General features: G+C 39.3%; 1 protein-coding gene across 3 annotated transcripts in view; it reads left to right on the top strand.

The window, feature by feature from the left end:
* The window catches only part of MAOB (monoamine oxidase B), a 113,205-nt gene extending 94,525 nt beyond the window's left edge, over positions 1-18,680 (top strand). For all 3 annotated transcript variants that reach the window (XM_032258545.1, XM_032258546.1, XM_032258547.1), the window contains 7 exons: positions 3,628-3,724; positions 4,765-4,818; positions 6,402-6,459; positions 9,508-9,605; positions 15,776-15,887; positions 16,581-16,643; positions 17,692-18,680. In XM_032258545.1, the coding sequence (XP_032114436.1) occupies positions 3,628-3,724; positions 4,765-4,818; positions 6,402-6,459; positions 9,508-9,605; positions 15,776-15,887; positions 16,581-16,643; positions 17,692-17,844 (635 nt within the window). In that variant the 3' untranslated portion in view covers positions 17,845-18,680. The remainder of the gene's footprint in view (positions 1-3,627; positions 3,725-4,764; positions 4,819-6,401; positions 6,460-9,507; positions 9,606-15,775; positions 15,888-16,580; positions 16,644-17,691) is intronic.
* Positions 18,681-19,795: the final 1,115 nt, after the last annotated feature.

Here is a 19,795-nt window from a genome sequence, read left to right as displayed (position 1 = left end):
TATGTTGCAGATATTTTCTCCCAGTGAATCAGTTTTTAACAATTTGTTGTATGATGGTTTTCCCCTACTAAATTCTCATATACACATGGATTCTTTCTATTCCACTGATCTTTGTCACGGGGTTCTCAACATTTCTTTGAAGCTCTATTCATTTAAAAATGTAGACATAAACTACCATTACAGGTATTCCTAAACTATACACAAGTATCTCTGAAAAATTGTATCATTGTAACTATAAAACATATGAAAAGTAGACTTTTTAAAAAGCCTAAATTGAAAAACAAGAATTTCTAGTATTTTCTTCCACGATCTAGATGTGCAATCTAGGTGTACACCCCCACTTTGGAGAGCACAGGTTTATATCATCTAATCCTATTACAGCATTGTATTGTTTAAATATCTGTAGCTTTATAATATGTTTATAGTATGTTATAATATGTCAGGTAGGACATTCCCTTATTATTACTTTTCCTTTAGTTTTGTCCTTCGTAAAATTCTTCAGTTATTCATCCAGATGAATGTTATTATCATCTTGTCAAAGCTGCTGCCTCCACACCCCTACATTACAAAAGCGTCTATTGAATTATTTTATTCTAAACATGCCTCTTTGTCACCTCCCAGAGCTACAATGGCTTCTTTTCTCTCTGAAAATGTTACTTAGCACTTTGGGGTAAATTTCTTCTACTACCTGAATTATTGGGTCCCTCCCCATCCCAATGATAGTTTTTCTGGTTTGTTTGTTGTGAATTTGTTTCTGCTTTTGTCTTTGCCTGTATTCTTTAAGAACTTCTTTAAGTGCTTGGATGTCCTTGAATATCTCCCATCTTTTTCTAAGTGTAAGGCCCTACAAAGCTGATGAGATGTTTTGTGTGCATGGGTGTGACTACTGAGCTTTCTATCTGCAAATGGCAGAAATCCCTTCCATGCTGCATAGCTTGTCCTGGCATGAACATGACTTTTCTCTCTGTCACTTGTTCCTTCACCTCCACTAAGCGCACCCACTTGACTCAGACACCAGATTCACTCTGAGAAGGAAGTGTCCAAGGAGCCCCTCCATTGAGAAAGCAGTACTTCCGCCTCGGCCAGCCTGGCGTTCTGTGCTAGTCCTCTCCAGCTAATCCCTACATGATCAGTATGCTCATGCTCTTTGATCAGATCTTGTCCTATTTGTCTCCTCTTTCTCTTGCCTTCGTATGACAGGGGATTCCTAGGATGTTGTATTTTAAAATCTTGAGTTCTTAGACTAAACATTTCTTTTTCACATACTTCAGTCTTTCTCTACGTCTTTTCCTGCCCCAGTACACCTGAAGGGCATTCAAGCACCCTTCAAGCCAGTGGCTGGTTGGAACATTGATTCTAACAGGTGCACAGTGGGGAGGGACGCAGGAGGAGAGAAACAGACAAGTTCCCTTTAAAAGGCTTACTGGTGTGTCTGCTCACACACGCGTATGCACATATGTTGGGAAGGTCCTTTCTATGCTCTTTCTTCCTTATTTTGAAATCTTCTTATTGGGTTTTCTATACAACATTTGCCACTGAGTCTTCCACAACAATTTTGTTCAAATAACCTCAATTTTGTAAGTGAATGATGGAGCAGGAGGAGTGGTACACTGCAGTTATATATTGTTAGAATGTTTCAAACTCTGCCCTAACATTTGCCCCAGTGCCCTGTCACAGTCTTTTGAAATTGCATATACAGTCACACCTCTTTTAATTGAACTTCACTTTATTGCGCTTTAGAGATAATTGCACTTTTTGCAAATTGAAGGTTTGTGGCAACCCTGCATTGAGCAAGTTTATTGGCATCATTTTTCCAACAGCGTGTACTTACTTCATGTCTCTGTGTCACATGTTGGTAATCCTCACAATATTTCAAACTTTCGTTATTATTATATTTGTCATCGTGATCTGTGATCAATGCCCTTTGATATTACTATTGTAATTGTTTTGGAGTGCCATAAACGGCAGCCATATAAGATGGCAAACTTAATTGACAAATGCTGTGTGTATTCTGACTGTTCAATCAACCAATTGTTCCCCCAGATCTCCCTCATATTCTTGGGTATCCCTATTCCCTGAGACACACAGTAATGAAATAAGGCCAATGAGTGACCCTACAGTGGTCTCCCCAGTGTTCAAGTGAAAGGAAGCGTTGTACATCTCTTGCTTTAAATCAAAAGCTAGAAATGATCAAGCTTAGTGAGGAAGGCATATCGAAAGCTGAGATAGGCTGAAAGCTAGGCCTCTTGAGCCAAATATCCAAGTTGTGAATGAAAAAGAAAAATTCTTGAAGGAAATTAAAAGTTGACTCCACTGAACATATGAATGATAAGAAAGTAAAACAACCTTATTGATATATGGAGAAAGTCTGAATGCCTGGATAGAGCATCAAACCAGCCGCAGCATTCCTTTAAGCCAAAGCTTAGATCTAGAGCAAAGCCCAATTCTCTTCAACTGAAGTTGAAACAGGTGATGAAGCCGCAGAAGAAAAGTTTGAAGCTAACAGAGTTTGGTTTACGAAGTTTAGGGAAAGAAGCCATCTCCCCATAATATAAAAGCACAAGGTTTAAGCAGCAAGGGCTGATGAAGAAGCTGCAGCAAGTTATCCAGAAGTTCTACGTAAGAACGTTGACAAAGGTGGCTACATTAAACAACAGGGTTTTGTTTGTTTGTCTGGTTTTGAGATGGAGTCTTGCTCTGTCACCCAGGCTGGAGTGCAGTGGTACAATCTTGGCTCACTGCAACCTCTGCCTCTGGGTTTCAAGCAATTCTGCCTCAGCCTCCCAAATAGCTGAGGCTACAGTCATGTGCCACCATGCCCATCTAATATTTGCATTTTTAGTAGAGATGGGATTTCACCATGTTGGCCAGGCTGGTCTTGAACTCCCGACCTCAAGTGATCTGCCCACTTCAGCCTCCCAAAATGCTAGGATTACAGGCATGAGCCACCACACCCAACTGTAAACTCAGTGATGGCTCAGATGGTTGTTAGCTTTTTTAGTAGTAAAGCATGTTTAAATTAAGGTATGTACATATTTTTGACATAAGTCTATTGCACACTTAACAGACTACAGTATAGTGTAGATATAACTTTTATATGCACTGGGAAACCACCAATTTGTGTGGCACAATTTGCTTTATTCACTTTATTGCTGTGATCTGAAATGAAACCCACATTATCTTTGAGGTGTGCCTGTATTTTGTTCAGGAGGGAACTGAGAGAGACACTCTTATCCAGGATGAGCTGAAATTGTTTTTCAAGTTGTTGATGGGGATTTCCTTTATAGATCTTTGGATTTATTCTGATTTCTTATGAAAGAGAAAATGGGGAACCCAAGTATTAACTGCAAGGAAAACCAGATTTAATTAAATGGTGACTTGGATGAATTTCTAATATCACATGCTTTATTCTTTGCAGAGAAGGGTTTACGGTTTGATTTTTTCAGAAAATGGTGGCCACTTAGCCCTCCTTTGACATCAGTTTGGTTTGCCTTCATATATTTGGGGTATAATATGCTATATTTGGCCTTTGGGCTTCTCAAGTTTAAAAACATGTGCTTCATTATAACTGCCCTGGGTAGTTTGATAGAGTGATGAATATGCTCTTCTATTTTGCTGTTCTCTAAGATTACTGTGGAACCATGATTATTGATGGAGAGGAAGCTCCAGTTGCCTACACATTGGATGATACCAAACCTGATGGCAACTATGCTGCCATAATGGGGTAAGGCACAATTATGGTGTTGTGGCTGCTATTCAGTGTTGACAAGGTAATCACATACTATAAACAAATATGCTCCAAACTTTGATAAATGATTTTTTTAACCCAATGGCATTATTTTTCAAATTCAGCAGTATAAAAATTATTACTGGTTCTTTTCTAAATAATGTCTTCCAATGAATAAATATTTAGATGGAAACAAAATACCAATAACATTTTTAAATTGTTATGTTAATTTTCTATTAGTACTTAGTGTTGGTGGTAGAGATATTTTGGTGACCCATCTTTCATTGAAAGCATGATATAAAGACCTGACTTGGGGTGTTTTACTAAGAGACTTCTTGTGGAGGCTGTGTGGGCATCCATGTTACTTAAGTGGGATGCTAAGATTTCTGAGTCCCATGAAAGATCCAAGACCAGCCTAGTCTTCAGCTTTCCAGGGAAGAACAGCACATGGGAAGGGAAGGCCAGGATGTCCTGACGCAGAGAGATGATGACCTGGAGCATCCAAAATTGAAATAGGCCCTAGGACAAGTATGAGTTTATCTCAGAGAGACCCAACAGTCAGAACAGGGAGATCAAAGCCAATTGTAAGTTGAAGGCAATCATGGGGCTAGAAATGGAGATGGAATCTAGAAGGTTGGGTGCTAGGGAGACACCATGGTGGAGACAAAACCAAAGAGCAAGGACTGGATGAAATTGAAAAGGCTCAGACATGGCCTTAGGTGGGCATTTGAGGCCCAAGGGTTATTCTTATTGACCACCAGCTGGGTGAGGGGAAGTGGGTCAGCCATAGTGTTATCCAAGTCAAAAATTATGGCCAGTCATCTATTTTTAGTCGCTTGACTCCTTGAAGTTAGACAGTGCTCTTCAGTGTGAGAAATTTGACATGAAACTTTGAACGTAAAGTAAGCCAGTATATAGTTTGTTTCTTTTGGTTGACTTTTAACTGTGTAAACTGGGCATCTGTGTAGCTACAGAAATGAGGCTAGGATGAAAGCAACCACTAATTTCTCCCCTTTTTTCTTGTTTATATGTTTTAGATTTATCCTGGCCCACAAAGCCAGAAAACTGGCACGGCTTACCAAAGAGGAAAGGTAACAAAAGAAGTGCTGCTTCTTTCTTTCCTTTCTTCCTTTCTCCCAACTCCGTCCCTCCCTCCCTTTTCTCCTTCTTTCCTTCTTTTCTACCTACTTGCCTGTCTTTCATTTTCATTTAACTTTGTAACTTACAGACTGCCTAATTATATGTGTATTGCCAATGCTACGTGTTTGCTATGTTAATTATAATGTTCTTGTGTAAAAGACATAGTGCCAATAACTTAAGAACCAAAGTATTCAAATTAATATTTGTTGAGTTTATTGTACATAAGAAAGCATGCTAGGGGCTATGGAGAATACAAAAATGGATATAACTCAGGGGCTGAAAATTTACTTGTGAAGAAGATAACCAGGTAGACAAATGACTGTGTTGTGGGGAAGTCTGCTGTACATACTATATGAATGATGCATAACAATTACGGAGTATAGGTACAGGGGGACTAGTTTCTCTGGAGGTGGCAATTTCTTCTTGCAATGAGTGTTCACCATTGCCAATTATTTATTCCTACACCATTGCTAATAACCTATTTACCAGGAAGAGCTCCTGAATTATGTTATGGTGCGTGCTTTCCACTTCCATCGGGTGCTCCTCCATGACCAATGTCACCTCTGCACGTGGCCAGGGCTATAGTGGTCTGCCTGGGCTTCTTACATAAAAATGTCCCCACTAGAATATAAGATCATGAAGGTAGGATGTTTTGTCTGATTGGCTTACTGCTGGGTTTCCAATGCCTGGAACAAATCTTTTCCCACTTTGTCTTTTGATCCTGTTTGTGACTTATTCATTTTATACTACAATAAAATTTTATCTTTTTATGTAGTCAAATTTATCCATTTTAAAACCATCGTTTCTGAATGTCTATCATGCATAGAATAGACTTTCTCATTCCAAGATAATGTTTTAGAAGTCACCCATTCTTCCCTTAGTTTTATGGTCTCACCTATTACATGTAAATCTTTGATCCTTCTGAAATATATTTTGGTGTAAAAAAAAGTAATGAATCATCCAACTGTTTCTTTCATGGGCAGCTATTTGTTCTAGTGCTATTCTATTTAAAAATCTGTCTTTTCCCTGTGGGTTTAAAATGTCCATCTTTATGAATTCTAAATTTGGTTCTACTTCTGTACTTAATTTTATTTCTTTGCTCTTTTTAGCCATTCCTCTGCTTGTGCCAAGTTACTTCATTTGTATAAAAACAAAAAGACAGAAAGAGTGAGAAGGTAGACAGGGAGGGAGAAGAACTTAGTCATTTTCATAGGCATGTTTCATAAACATTTTTCATAAACAAAAGAGCTTCTGTATTTAAAATAATAAACTAATATCATAATTCAGTCAATACATCACTTTACTTTCTTAAAAGATTTATCAGCAATCCTGTGTGATTAATATTTGCAACCTCAAAGATTTAAGACATCTGAAATGGAACAAAATGCCTTGTTTTAAAACATTAAAATGAAATGTTGGAGTGGAATCAATGGCTCATGGACTCTTTTTTATGAGGGGATAAATGCCTGTTTCCCACTTTTTCTTTCCTTCCCTCCTTTCCTTTATTTTCACTTTAGTTTCTTGTTATTTACAGGTTGAAGAAACTTTGTGAACTCTATGCCAAAGTTCTGGGTTCCCCAGAAGCTCTGGAGGTAAGACTGCTTCCTGACCCTATACTAAAGGAGAGAGACCTTTCTTTGTCCCCAAGGGGCTAGCAGGGATAGGTTGATGCAAATTGGGTCCTGAAGTTCTTGTTTTTCCCGACGTATTTGCAGAGGCATCTACTCAGGACTGGTCAATTTATAAGTGGTTCCAGAGAGTTCAGGCCCTGGCTGTGCTGGTGGCAGGTCAGGGAACTTGTAACATGCTATGGTTTAGGTGGTGCTACATTGTCCCTGAATTCAGAGTTCTTCCTAGAAAAGGATATTGGGCCACTCTGCTTCCAGTTCTGTTAGGGGGGTAAAAGAGGGGAGCATCTACTACCCATAGGGAGATCCTAGATCCCAGCAGCCAGGATGGGGATGAAAAGGGCTTTTTCTCATTTCTGGTGATCTTGTAAAAAGGGCAGAGTCTCACTCATGTACATAAATCTATACCCACCTCATCCCCCACTGTCTCACAGTTAAAAAATACGATTACCTGCCCCCATTCCTGCATGGCCCCCTTTCTGCCTTGTTTTACCCTTGAACATGAGAGATGTAAAGAAGACAGGCTATCTGTCTGTCTGCCAGTTGAGTTTTAAGACACCTTTGGAAGTAGCCAGAGGAAACAGTGATCTTCAAATGAATCAAATAGAACTCTAAGGTGACTAAAGGTGGGATGGGGGCAGAGGGCATTTGGTGACAGTCAGAGGGCCCAAAGTACTCATAACAAGTACCCGTAATCACCTCCCTCATCAATATTTAAAATGATGAATCTGTTCTCTCATGACATTCACCAGACTGCTAAATTTTTAATTTTTTGACATAGACTATGTCACCTCTTGAACGTGATTATTAAATCCAATTATCTGTGAAACATTTGAAGACAATGGAGACCAATGTACAAATGAGCAGTTAATGCGTGAGAAAAGTATAATGAGGAAGCTGAGAATGTTTAACTTGTTAAACCACTTAAATCCAAATCTCTGTAGTATATACCATGGTCTAGTTGAGCAGCTGCATGGCTTAGTCCTATTACCCTAACACTCAGCTTTGGAGTGGCTTGCTTCCTTCTTGTCAAGTTGTTGTGTCTTTGAATTTGTCACTTCGTTGACTATTTTAAAGCAAAATTCTCTCCTCCCTACTCATCCCACCACTGCAGATCTTCTGTGCTTGATATAGGTGAAACACATGCTCTTGATGTTTCTTGGAATTCTTTCTCAGCAAATAAAATAAAACAATTAGGGAAACAATATGAGGAATGTGCTGTGCTTTTTTGTTTTGTTTTGTTTTGTTTTGTTTTTTGCTTTCATATACCATTTAGCAAGTTTAAATGTAGGCATAGCCTCCAGGCTCAAGGGTATTGAGTTAAGTATCAAAACAAAAAGTACGGCCAGGTGCAGTGGCTCATACCTGTAATCTCAGCACTTTGGGAGGCCGAGGCTGGTGGATCATGACGTCAAGAGATTGAGACCATCCTGGCCAATATGGTGAAACCCCGTCTCAACTAAAAATACAAAAAAATTAGCTGGGCGTGCTGGCAAGCACCTATAGTCCCAGCCTCTCAGGAGGCTCAGGCAGGCGAATTGCTGGAACCCAGGAAGAGGAGGTTGCAGTGAGCCGAGATGGTGCCACTGCACTCCAGCCTGGCGACAGAGCAAGGCTTCGTCTGAAAAAAAGAAATACAGTATATACTCACTACAAAAGCACTTAACATCTGTTAAAAATTATTAGTTTTTCTGTTTAAAAATGTCATTCAATGGCACAGGTCTGGAGAATAAAGAGTGTGGAGTTAATTTTTTTAAAAAAGCCATTCAAGATATTTCACCCTGGTAGCTATTCAAGCTTTATGAAGTTACATTCTGAGACATTCTCAGGCTAAAGCAGTTTGTAATTGAAGTTCCTCTGACAACTCGTGAGATGGTTGGGAAACATCAGTTGGAGAGGAAAGCATTTGTCCTCATATTTTGAAAAAGTCTGATCATTTTTCATTTGAGAAAATCTCTTTTTCTGAGAAGGGTGTGGATGATTAATTCCTGATGATAAAAATAAATTGGTCCTGTCCTTGTTTGCTCTTGGTATAGAGAGGGCCACTTGTTTTATTTTCACTTCAGTGTCTATTTTGTGGAAGGAAGAAATTCCTGGGAACAAGAAACAGTGAAAGATAAAGTCCTACCTTTCTTCTGATTGGCAGGAGACAGCCAGAGAAGCTTGCTTAGGAGGTAGATGTGGCCATCAGGTGCTGGGGAATGTAGCATGGTGATACCACAGAAGACCTGGAGCCACTTAACCCATCAGGCAGAACCTCATAGTCATACTTTGTAAATAGGATGCCTTACAAATGACTGTTCAAAGTCAGCTATGTGATAGCAATTCTTTTAAACAAAATATTTTTCAAAACCTCTTTTTAAAACATCATTTTCTTAAAACTTGCTATGTTGATTTTATCTTTTCAAAGTAATGGTTAATAATGAAGCTTCTGTTTAGTTACTTTAAAAAAGCATTTGACCTTTCCAAAATCTTGGCCAGTTTTGCCTATTCATGGCAAAAACATATTTTTCAGATCAATCGTTGTTTATAAGTACCACCATCAACAGAAGTGCTTGCTTGCCACAAAATCATGTTTGTCTGTTCAGTTTCCCTAAACAAAGCTCACCTCCACCAAAACATGAGCCTGATAGTCCTTTTTCTTCAGCAGACATATTTTTCTGCCTTTTTTTTTCTTATCCAGCCACACCAATAAACATAAATCCTTTGAAAAACTTTTCTTGAAACCATTAGGCAGTAAGACTTTTTAATAGGTAAGACCAAGGTAAAAATGGACATAGACTATCGCGATTTATGAACAATACCTAAGACATGAAGAAACCAAATGAAAAAAAAGATTCTAAAATCTGAATTTCTTAGAAGCTTATTATCAAGGACATTTACCTGCCCAAAGAAATATCTTCAAAAATATCAGGATAATGCAACTCTATAGCCTACTAAACTATTGGGTTTATTCTAGGCTAGATAGCTTTCTCTGTGTCTCCTTTAAGCTTTTGTCACTCTGCCTTGCAGCCAGTGCATTATGAAGAGAAGAACTGGTGTGAGGAGCAGTACTCTGGTGGCTGCTACACGACTTACTTCCCCCCTGGGATCATGACTCAATATGGAAGGTAGAGTAAAAGCATGCTAAGCTCTGACTGAAATCCCCTGCACCTGAATCCAAACTCTAAACAGGTTCGGGTAGCTCTTCTCCCTTGGTTCTTATAAATACAAAAAAAAAAAAAAATCCCACAATTTCCTTTGTATCTTGTGCATCTTATGAATGAAATTGTTATAATTATACACGATGGTGCTGCTTTCCAATTTTAATTTCTCTGGAAGAGACATTCCAATCAATATAACCAAAGAAGGTTTCAGCATATGAATAACATTTTACCCCATTCTTCATGATGTGATTATTATGCATTACATGCCTGTATCAAAACACATCATGTACCCCATAAATATATACACCCACTGTGTACCCATAAAAATTAAAAATCAAAAAAGAGTAGCATTTTAGGCAGTCCAAGGGTTCATCTACAATGTCAGAAGAAGTGTCCTTATACTGACTTAGGACTCAGTAAAACTTCCTCAAATGCCACTGTACAACTGACAACATGGGGACAAAAAAATGATTTCTAGACTGAGCATGAAGAGACTTGGGTTCCAGCCCTGATTCTACCAGTAACCAACTTTGTCATCCCAAACAGGTCACTTCTCCTTTCTGAACCTCACTTTCTTAGCAAGTGGATGGGAAAGCACAAAATGATGAACAGTGAGCAATAATTAGTATGTTCAAGAAAGTATGAGGTTTTTTTATCCTAATCCTTACACGCTGGGAAGTGTGAGTTATTTTTTAACACCCTTATTGAGACATAATTCACATACCATACAATTCACCTATTCAAAAAGGTGCATAGTTCAATAGCTTTTAGCATTCACAGCATTATACTTCCAAGTTTATTGTTGTTTAGTTTATTTGATGACAACAAATGAACTAATAATATAGCAATAATTTAATGACTATTATAGTATTACTAAACCAAGCAAAAATTTAATGCCAAGAGCTTGATCTAAAGAGAATGAGAAATATAGAATAGTGAGTCAAAGACTGTTGCAGCAAACAGAGGGGGTAAGTGGAAATGGCTAATCAATCTGTCCATGAAAACTGATCAAATAAGGATTAAGACCTGCTTATCAGAAGATGCATAATAACTTTGGTTAGCACTTTTTTACCTGCTTGAAGATGGCAAAATATTATCCAAGAGAACATCCTGAGGCCAAAGGGCAGCACCTGATAAGCTGCTGGGTCATTAAGTTAATTTTTAGATATGCTGAGTGTGTTAGTCCGTTTTCACACTGCTGATAAAGACATACCCAAGACTGGGCAATTTACAAAAGAAAGAGGTTTATTGGACTTACAGTTCCACATGGCTGGGGAGACTTCACAATCATGGTGAAGGCAAAAAGGAGCAAGTCACATCTTATGTCTATGGCAGCAGGCAAAGAGAGAGCTTGTACAAAGAAGCTCCCATTTTTAAAACCATCAGATCTTGTGAGACCCATTCGTTATCACGAGAACAGCACGGGAAAGACCCACCCCCATGATTCAATCATCTCCCACCGGGCCCCTCCCACAACGTGTGGGAATTATGGGAGCTACAAGATGAAATCTGGGTGGGGACACAGAGCCAAACCATATCAATGAGTTTAGAATATGTCAATGGTATTTGTTTCATTATGCGTTTATTGGCTAAGTGCCAACCATTTGCCAAACACTGTGCTGAAAACTTTAATACCAAAGACGCCCTCCCTGCTAAGAAGGAGCTGACAGTGTTGAGGGCCAGGATGGTGATGGGGAGAGGACGTAACATCAAAAATTGACTCTAAAGTACTGACATATGTCCCTGGAAGGGTATAAGGATAAAAGAGGGCATTACTGTATCACTACTCAGAATGTTACCACTGAGGTAAATGCTCTAATACAGGGGCATAGCAATAACACTGGGACACATAGAGGCACAGGCTAGCCTTACTTAGAGAAATCTGGGAAGGCTTCATAATGCATATACCACCTGAGGGTTGCAGGAGGCAGAGAAAGGCTATTGGGGATTCAGTCTAGGCAGATAGAATGGTATGAGCAAAACACTAGGATCCCACAGGTTTCTGGAAGGTCAGGGGAAGAGCTTTTGTAAATTGCCCAGTCTTGGGTATGTCTTTATCAGCAGTGTGAAAACGGACTAACACACTCAGCATATCTAAAAATTAACTTAATGACCCAGCAGCTTATCAGGTGCTGCCCTTTGGCCTCAGGATGTTCTCTTGGATAATATTTTGCCATCTTCAAGCAGGTAAAGAAAGTGCTAACCAAAGTTATTATGCATCTTCTGATAAGCAGGTCTTAATCCTTATTTGATCAGTTTTCATGGACAGATTGATTAGCCATTTCCACTTACCCCCTCTGTTTGCTGCAACAGTCTTTGACTCACTATTCTATATTTCTCATTCTCTTTAGATCAAGCTCTTGGCATTAAATTTTTGCTTGGTTTAGTAATACTATAATAGTCATTAAATTATTGCTATATTATTAGTTCATTTGTTGTCATCAAATAAACTAAACAACAATAAACTTGGAAGTATAATGCTGTGAATGCTAAAAGCTATTGAACATGGATCATGTATTAGGCCATTCTCGCATTGCTTCAAATAAATATCTGGATCTGGGTAACTTATAAAGAAAAGAGGTTTAATCGGTTCACAGTTCTGCAGGCTATACAAGCATAGTGCTGGCATCTGCTCAGTTCCTGGTGAAGCTTCAGGATGCTCACAATCACGGCAGAAGGCAAACTGAGAACAGGCAAGTCACATGGCGAAAGCAGGAGCAAGCAAGTGTTGGGGGGAGAGGTGCCATGCACTTTTATGTGACCAGATCTCGTGAGAACTCACTATCATGAAGACAGACCAAGCCGTGAGGGATCTGCCCTCGTGATCCAAACACCTCCCACCAGGCCCCACCTCAGGTGTTGGGGATTACAATTCTACATGAGATTTGGGCGGGGACAAATATCAAAACTATATCAGATAGGCTATGGGTGATAAGGACAGAATGGAGAATCACACCAAAAGGGGAGCAAGGACCCTTTGCCCTATATGACACATTCAGGAATGCAAAACTTGATATTGCAACAGAGAATAGCAATCACTGCATTACTTTTGTTTTTGGCTTTGTTTTAAATCGGAAGTGTGATATGATTAGATTTCTGACCACAGAGTAGTAATTTTATGCTAAATTTCATAAAGAGTGTCAGGAAAATACCTTTTGGTTTGGGGAGCAAAGAGGACACTTACCTGAACTGGCCTGATCCTGACCACCTGAAAGAAGCAAGATAAATCCCATTGTATCTGGCACTGGTGGTGATACAGTAGTGCCCTCTTTTATCTTTATTCCTTCCCAGGGACATATATCAGGCTTCCTATAATTACCTTCAATTTGTAGGGTAGAAACTAAGGCACAGCATAGCTTAATGTAACTCCCAGCTTGAACAGAGACTACCTGCCCAGACAACTTCCCTTGACCCTTCAGGGCCATGGCATTTACGATATTGCAGTACGTTTTATATTTAGGGCCCTGAAAGTTCACAGTAAATGTTCTCCTTCCAGAAGCAAGAGAGAAGACAGAATCAACAGTACAACTTTAGTAAATAACTAAATACACATTTATTAAGGAAATTTTCTTCTGGACAGAGTGAAAAAAATGATTGTAGTGACTATGCAGTAAAACTCATAAGCCACAAGAAATCTATGTGTTCTCCTTTATGATGTCCTATATCTTTTGTAAATATATACTGTCTGTTCACTCACCTGCAAAAGAAGGGGCAAGTATTTTTCTTGTCTGGTTATTGGACCATATTTTCCCTTAAAGAAACATAATTTCCAAATGACAAGTGAAGGGAAACTATCTCTTCCTTTAAAATTAATTATTGGCTTTTACATATTCTGATTGTTAGTACGATTAGTTCTCTAAGCGTTTTTACTGCTTCCAATATTTCATTCTAGGGTCTAGCCAAGCCTCCCAGAGATCTCCAACTGGGGTTAGTTTTCTCCATTTGAAAAAAAAATGTAAATATGCAGTGAAAAACAGCATTGTTTAATCAACATGGTGAAAGTTAATCCACCTTCTTTTGCATGAAGGGTTCCTTCCTGAATACATTAGGCTCTCAATAGTTACTGATTTATTTCATGTGTTGTCATCAACATACTAAGCCAGATGTTCCTCAAAATATGATTGGGTTATATCCCAATAAACCCATCATAAATTGAAAATATTATACATGGAAAATCTGCTTAATACAACTAACCTACCGAATATCATAGTTTAGCCTAGCTACCTTAAACATACTCAGAACACTTACATTAGCCTACAGTTGGGCAAAATAATCTAACAGAAAATGTATTTTATAATAGAGGGTTGAATATCTCATGTCATGTATTAAATACAGTATTGAAAGTGAAAGACAGAATGGTTGTATGGGTATTTGAAGTATGGTTTCTACTGAATGTATATTGCTTTAACATCATCATAAAATTACAAATTATAAGTTGGAGACCATCTGCATTCTATATAATATTTCTCCTTATATTTTCTTCTCCTATGTTTGATGATGTAATTAGAGCAGGTGAAAGGAAACACACCAATGCAAGCCAGCTCGTTTGGTTTTCTAATAAAAGGCCCAGTGGTGTACAGTGTTGACTAAGATGGAGCATGGGTATTAGCTCTTGACATCAGTTATCAGATATAAGAGAATCCTGGGACAGGATGAATAGTGCATGTTGATGGTGCTTTCCTTATGGTATTTTTCTCAGAGAAACAACAAACTGCCCCTCTTACAGGCCATGTGCTGTGACATTTCAGTCCCTTGTATAGCATGTTGGCACTCTACTATTAAATATTATAGGGTGATGATACACCAGGCAAAGAATATAAGATAAAAACATAGACTTTGACATCTGGTAGTGATGATTCAAATTCTGGCTTTGTTATTTTCTAAGAGTGTGGCTCTTGGCATATCACTGAACATTTCTCCAAGCCTCAGCTTCCTCGTGTGAAAAATGATATAATGATAATAGTAGCTATGTCACAGAGTTCTTTAAAAGATTGAAGAAACAGTGCAGTATAGAGAGGAAGTAAAACTAAGTGTGAAGACTGTAGGTTCTAGAGTCAGATTGCCTGAGTTCAGATACCAACTCTGCCCCTTACTAGCTGTGACCAAGAGCAAATCACTTTGTCTTTGTTGCTGGTTGGGTTCCAGGAAGCAGATCCTGAAACAACAATTAGCTGACAGGATATATATTAAGGCATGTCCTTAGGATTGGCACCTGTGAAAGAGAGAAGGCAGCAGGAGTGGGCATAGGGAGAAGTTAGGCTGTAATGCAGTTCCAGTGAAGGCCTCAGCTGACCCCAGAGGGAGTTCCCGAACTAGAATGACCCTTCAGAGTGGTCTCAAGTTGGAACTTGGGAATCAGGTATTTACAGCCCATGGTGACTAGTCACTGGGTGCACCTGCTGCTGGAAGGAGGCGTGACCTAGGTGATTTTTCAGCAAGGCAATTTCCAAAGAGGGCTGACATCGGTAGGCTGGGAATAAGTCTTTCATTCTTGAAGGGGGCCTGTGTGGTTCATCACAATGTCCACCACAGTCTACTTCCATATTCTCATCTGCGAAATCGGGATAATAATAGTACCGACCTCACCAGTACAGGCAAGTGTTCAAGGAATAGCAGTTAAGGAGCCATAGTCAGACTTACAGATTTGTTCAATGTTACTGATGGAAAGGGTCTTATAAATCAGTGGCTCATTCCCTTTAAGAGGCGAGGAAGCCAGAGCTCAATGAGAGGAAGTGATTTGCCATGTTCACTAGTGGAATAACCAGGTGGGGAATTGGGGGCATGTATCGCCTTGCCCAGAGCTAGTGAGCCATAAAGGGAGCCATATGACTGGGCTTATACGGTCCCACACTTCATGTTGGTGAAGCAAATAAATAATTTACCTCCATCAATGTCAGCTCCTTCACTTGCAACTCCTGGTGCAGGAGTGAACTTTGGCTTTTATTCCATTTTGTTTCTGACAAGGATCATGCAGGAGCTGGAGGAACCACATAAACAAACATTATTCCAAAATTGCCAATGTCCTTCTTGATTGTTCAGAATCTGAGGAAGCTGATCAGCCTCGGTCTTTGTGGGAAAGCTTTTCTCTGACTCTCTGAGACTGACCACTTGTGCCTCTTTGCTTTTGTTCCAAGGGTTCTACGCCAGCCAGTGGACAGGATTTACTTCGCAGGCACTGAGACTGCCACACACTGGAGCGGCTACATGGAGGGGGCTGTAGAGGCCGGGGAGAGAGCGGCCCGAGAGGTAGGGCCTGGGGTCACAGATTATGGGGAAGGAGGAAACTCATGGTCCTAACATGTAGGTCAAAGATATCTGAAAGCCTGGAGATTAACTCTCCAGTAACCCCCAACTCAAGACCCATAAAATACCATCTTAACAGTTGTCTCAGGTGAACTGAACACTTTAACCTGAAGTCATAATGAAAATACCTAACATGTCACCGAAGGTGAAAAGAGTTCATGGAGCAAATGATCAACCTGACTATACTTGAAAGATAACCCAGGTCTGATCTTCCAGGACCAAACATGCTTCTATTTAGGACTCAAAATTCAATTCATTTCACAGGAAAGATTTTTCTGACAGTTCCTCTGATCTCATCCCTATTTGAGGTGTGTTCACAACTATTAAAATTTATGCACTGCCACGTGTGTACCTATGCAACAATCTTGCATGTTCTTCACATGTACCCCAAAATCTAAAATGCAATAAAATAAATGGGAAAAAAAAATTATGGTAAGCCTAATGATTGCAACCTCGTATACTAGAATGGAAAGACATTTTGGTGACTTTTAAAGGTTGAGTGGAGTGTTCTGGCCTTTACCATGGTGTTTTTGATGGATATCTCAAGAGACTGTTACTTAGTCCTTTATTTAGAGAACAAATTAGAAGAAAGATGGTGTCACTTTTGCTATTTGCCAACATGCTCTTTCATTTCAGATTCTGCATGCTATGGGGAAGATTCCAGAGGATGAAATCTGGCAGTCGGAACCAGAGTCTGTGGTAGGCTATGTTTTATTTCATGAATTTAGATGTCTTTTCTCTAAAACCCATTATTTGCAAGAAGAGCACACTTGTCTATATTCACATATACCTTTTCCTAAGTGATTCAACTAAGTGATTTACCTAAGCGATTTAAAAATGAATGTTTAAATAAGTATCGTGGGTTAGGGCAGAGGTGAGAGATTTAGACAAACTTTGATAAATTTGTAGGTGCCACATTCATTACGGATTATTAGGAAAAAATATTTTCTGATGAGGAGGGAGACATTTCTCAGAGAGTTCTAAAAATAATAACTCAATAAATGCCTGTTGAATAAATATCTAGCCTGGTGATTCTCAACAAGAGGTAGGAAAAGAAAGGAAAGTGTGTTAGCATCTCCCGTCCAGGGACAAACAGATGGAATGAAATGGAGAATATTGAGATTGAGATTTTATTTTTAATATACTTATCATTCTTGCAATAAAATCCTAGGAAGTTTTCCTGGCTGGAACGAGGGATGCATAGAAGTTAGAGTGAAAACACACTGTAGAGAATAAGGTCAAAAAGGTTAAAGTTATTGCTCTATCCTTTTAAGTGTGAAGTCAAAGAAAATAGGCCCACCACTCCAAAGTCATTCTCTTAGTGCTTCTGCTAGGAATGGGATTGTAGGCTGTGGGAACCATGGATTCATTTACTAACAAGTATTTATGGCACATGTGTTCTGTATCAGCCATTGCGGTAAATGCACAGCAGCATTTTAGTGGAGCTCAACATCTGGTGGAGAATGCAAATGATAATCAAAAAGCACAGAACAGTGAAGAAGGCATGCTGAGAAAAAAAATGCAAAAGGAGAAGGTCATCCTAGGCTGGGGGCCCAGGAAATAAAGCCTCCCTGAGGAAGTGAAGGGTCCAGTGAGGAAGACAGGGTAAACAGTATAAGCAGAGGGTACATTGTGTTTAATGGCCTAGAGGTTAGCAAGAATGGGTCATGTTCAGAGAGCTGGAGGAAGTACAGACTTTCTAAAGTGCACAAGCCCTGTACTAACACCCAGTGTTCTCTGAACCCAGGATGTCCCTGCACAACCCATCACCACGACCTTCTTCGAGCGACATTTGCCCTCCGTGCCAGGCCTGCTCAGGCTGATTGGATTGACCACCATCTTTTCAGCAATGGCCCTTGGCTTCCTGGCCCACAAAAGGGGGCTACTCATGCGAGTCTAAAGAGAGAGGGTGTCTGTAATCAGACTCTCTTCATACTGTCTTTGGGGTATGGGTTTGCGGAAGGAGTTGCAGTCAAGTTCCATGAAGACAAATAATGTGGAGTGAGTCGGGGAGCGTGAAGATAAGTCCAACTCTGACTGTAAAATACATGGTATCTCTTTCTCCATTGTGGTCCCTGCTTAGTGTCCCTTACCTGGCTTATTGTTCTGTATTGCCCTCGGAACCTTTAGAATAGTTAAATCGGCTTGTTTAAGGTTCTTGCTGCCCGGCAACACACCTTGCCCATGCATAAGCAATGAGTTTTTTCCTACCACTGTGGCTTTGTGCTTTTCCTTCCTCTTACCTGCAATAGCCTCACCTTCCAAAGTTCTTTGCATTTGTTCTTAGAATACTGTATTGTTACAGCTGAAAGACATTAAAGACCATTTAGTCCTCACCTTCTGTTTTAGAGTTGAGCAAACTGAAGCTGACAGAGATGGAACTTAATGACCTAAGAGCCACAATAAGCCACTGGTATCTGGAGAACTAGAACACAAATCCAATGTTTTTCCCACCTCCCTGAATGTATTCCCCAATTACCCTCCTTTGCTCCCTGTGGTAGTCACTGATGGTGTCCCCTTGTGTGGGTTTACTCTGTACTAAGTTGTCTTACACTACTCAAATGCTACTCAGTATATAGCCTTAAGCCTTACTGTTTTGTGCAGTGTGTCTCCAGCTGATTTTAACTTTTTGATGGTAGAAAGTTTATCTCTTCTTCCTTTTGTATCCTCCATTGTATCTTCATATAAACTACAGTACACACTTGGGTAATTAAAAATAAAAGGTGGTTAACCATATCTGCTGTCCTTTCTTTTTGGGTAATGACTTTCAAGCTTTGGACAGATCAAGTCAAGATCCAGTATTAGGTATATTATTGTGACTTTAAAGCATTTAGTCAAAATTTCCTTGAAGCCTGGATGATGCATGCATTTTAATTGCATAATCCATCATGGGTGGCATGTATGTGAGTATGTTGTAAATGATTTATAATGATATGGTAAGAATACTAAAAGATACAGTTCCTTGCCTTCACTACACCAAAAAATACCTGTCAAAATAAATGACATATTAATAAGCAAGATGCTTAAACTATTAAGATAATGACAATATTTCAGTTGACATTTCATATTCTTTCTTGGTGCAAAGCCGTTTACTAGGTACAGTCATTAATTTAAAACTACAGTTTAGCAGTGCATTAAATCCTATTTGGACTATTTTTTCAATGATATCATAATCTCAAAGCACTCATGCCTCTAGACTCCCATAGTCAGTTTCCATAGGGATGTCTTTTAAATCCATAAATGGCCATTCTTATACTCTTCTTTAAAAAATGAAGTTTATTCTTAGCACAATAATGAACACAAATTTATTGGCTCATGATTGTGGAGGCTGAGAAGTCCAAGATCAAGGAACCGTCATCTTTGAGGACCTTTATGCTGTGTGGCAGAAGGCATCACATGGGTGAGAGAAAGCAAGCAAAAGAGGGCTAAAGTCATCCGTTTATAGGGAATCCACTCCTGTGATAAGAAACCCACTGCCACTATAATAGTATTAACACATTTATGAAAATGGCGCCTTTATGATCCAAACATCTTTCATTATTAGTTCTCACCTTCCAACACCACTGGACTGGAGATCAAAGTTCCAACACATGAACTTTGGGAGATACATTCAATCCATAGCAGAGACTAAATGAGAAAATTCAAGAACCCACCAAGATTTTCTTTGTAATCATTTTTTTAAAACTGTCTAAAAATGTACATAGCATGGGGAAGTCTTCTTGAGCATCTTTTCCAAAAAGTCTCCCTAAAAATTGATCATATGGCTAACTATAATGCATCTGCTATCAAAGAGTCAATGGCTGGCCACAGTGGCTCACACTTGTAATCCTATTGCTCTGGGAGGCTGAGGC

Source organism: Sapajus apella, unplaced genomic scaffold (genome assembly GCF_009761245.1).
Source record: "Sapajus apella isolate SASKATOON/1434 unplaced genomic scaffold, GSC_monkey_1.0 scaffold103, whole genome shotgun sequence".
Classification (NCBI taxonomy): domain Eukaryota; kingdom Metazoa; phylum Chordata; class Mammalia; order Primates; family Cebidae; genus Sapajus; species Sapajus apella.
This window is presented reverse-complemented; position numbering and strand designations above follow the sequence as displayed.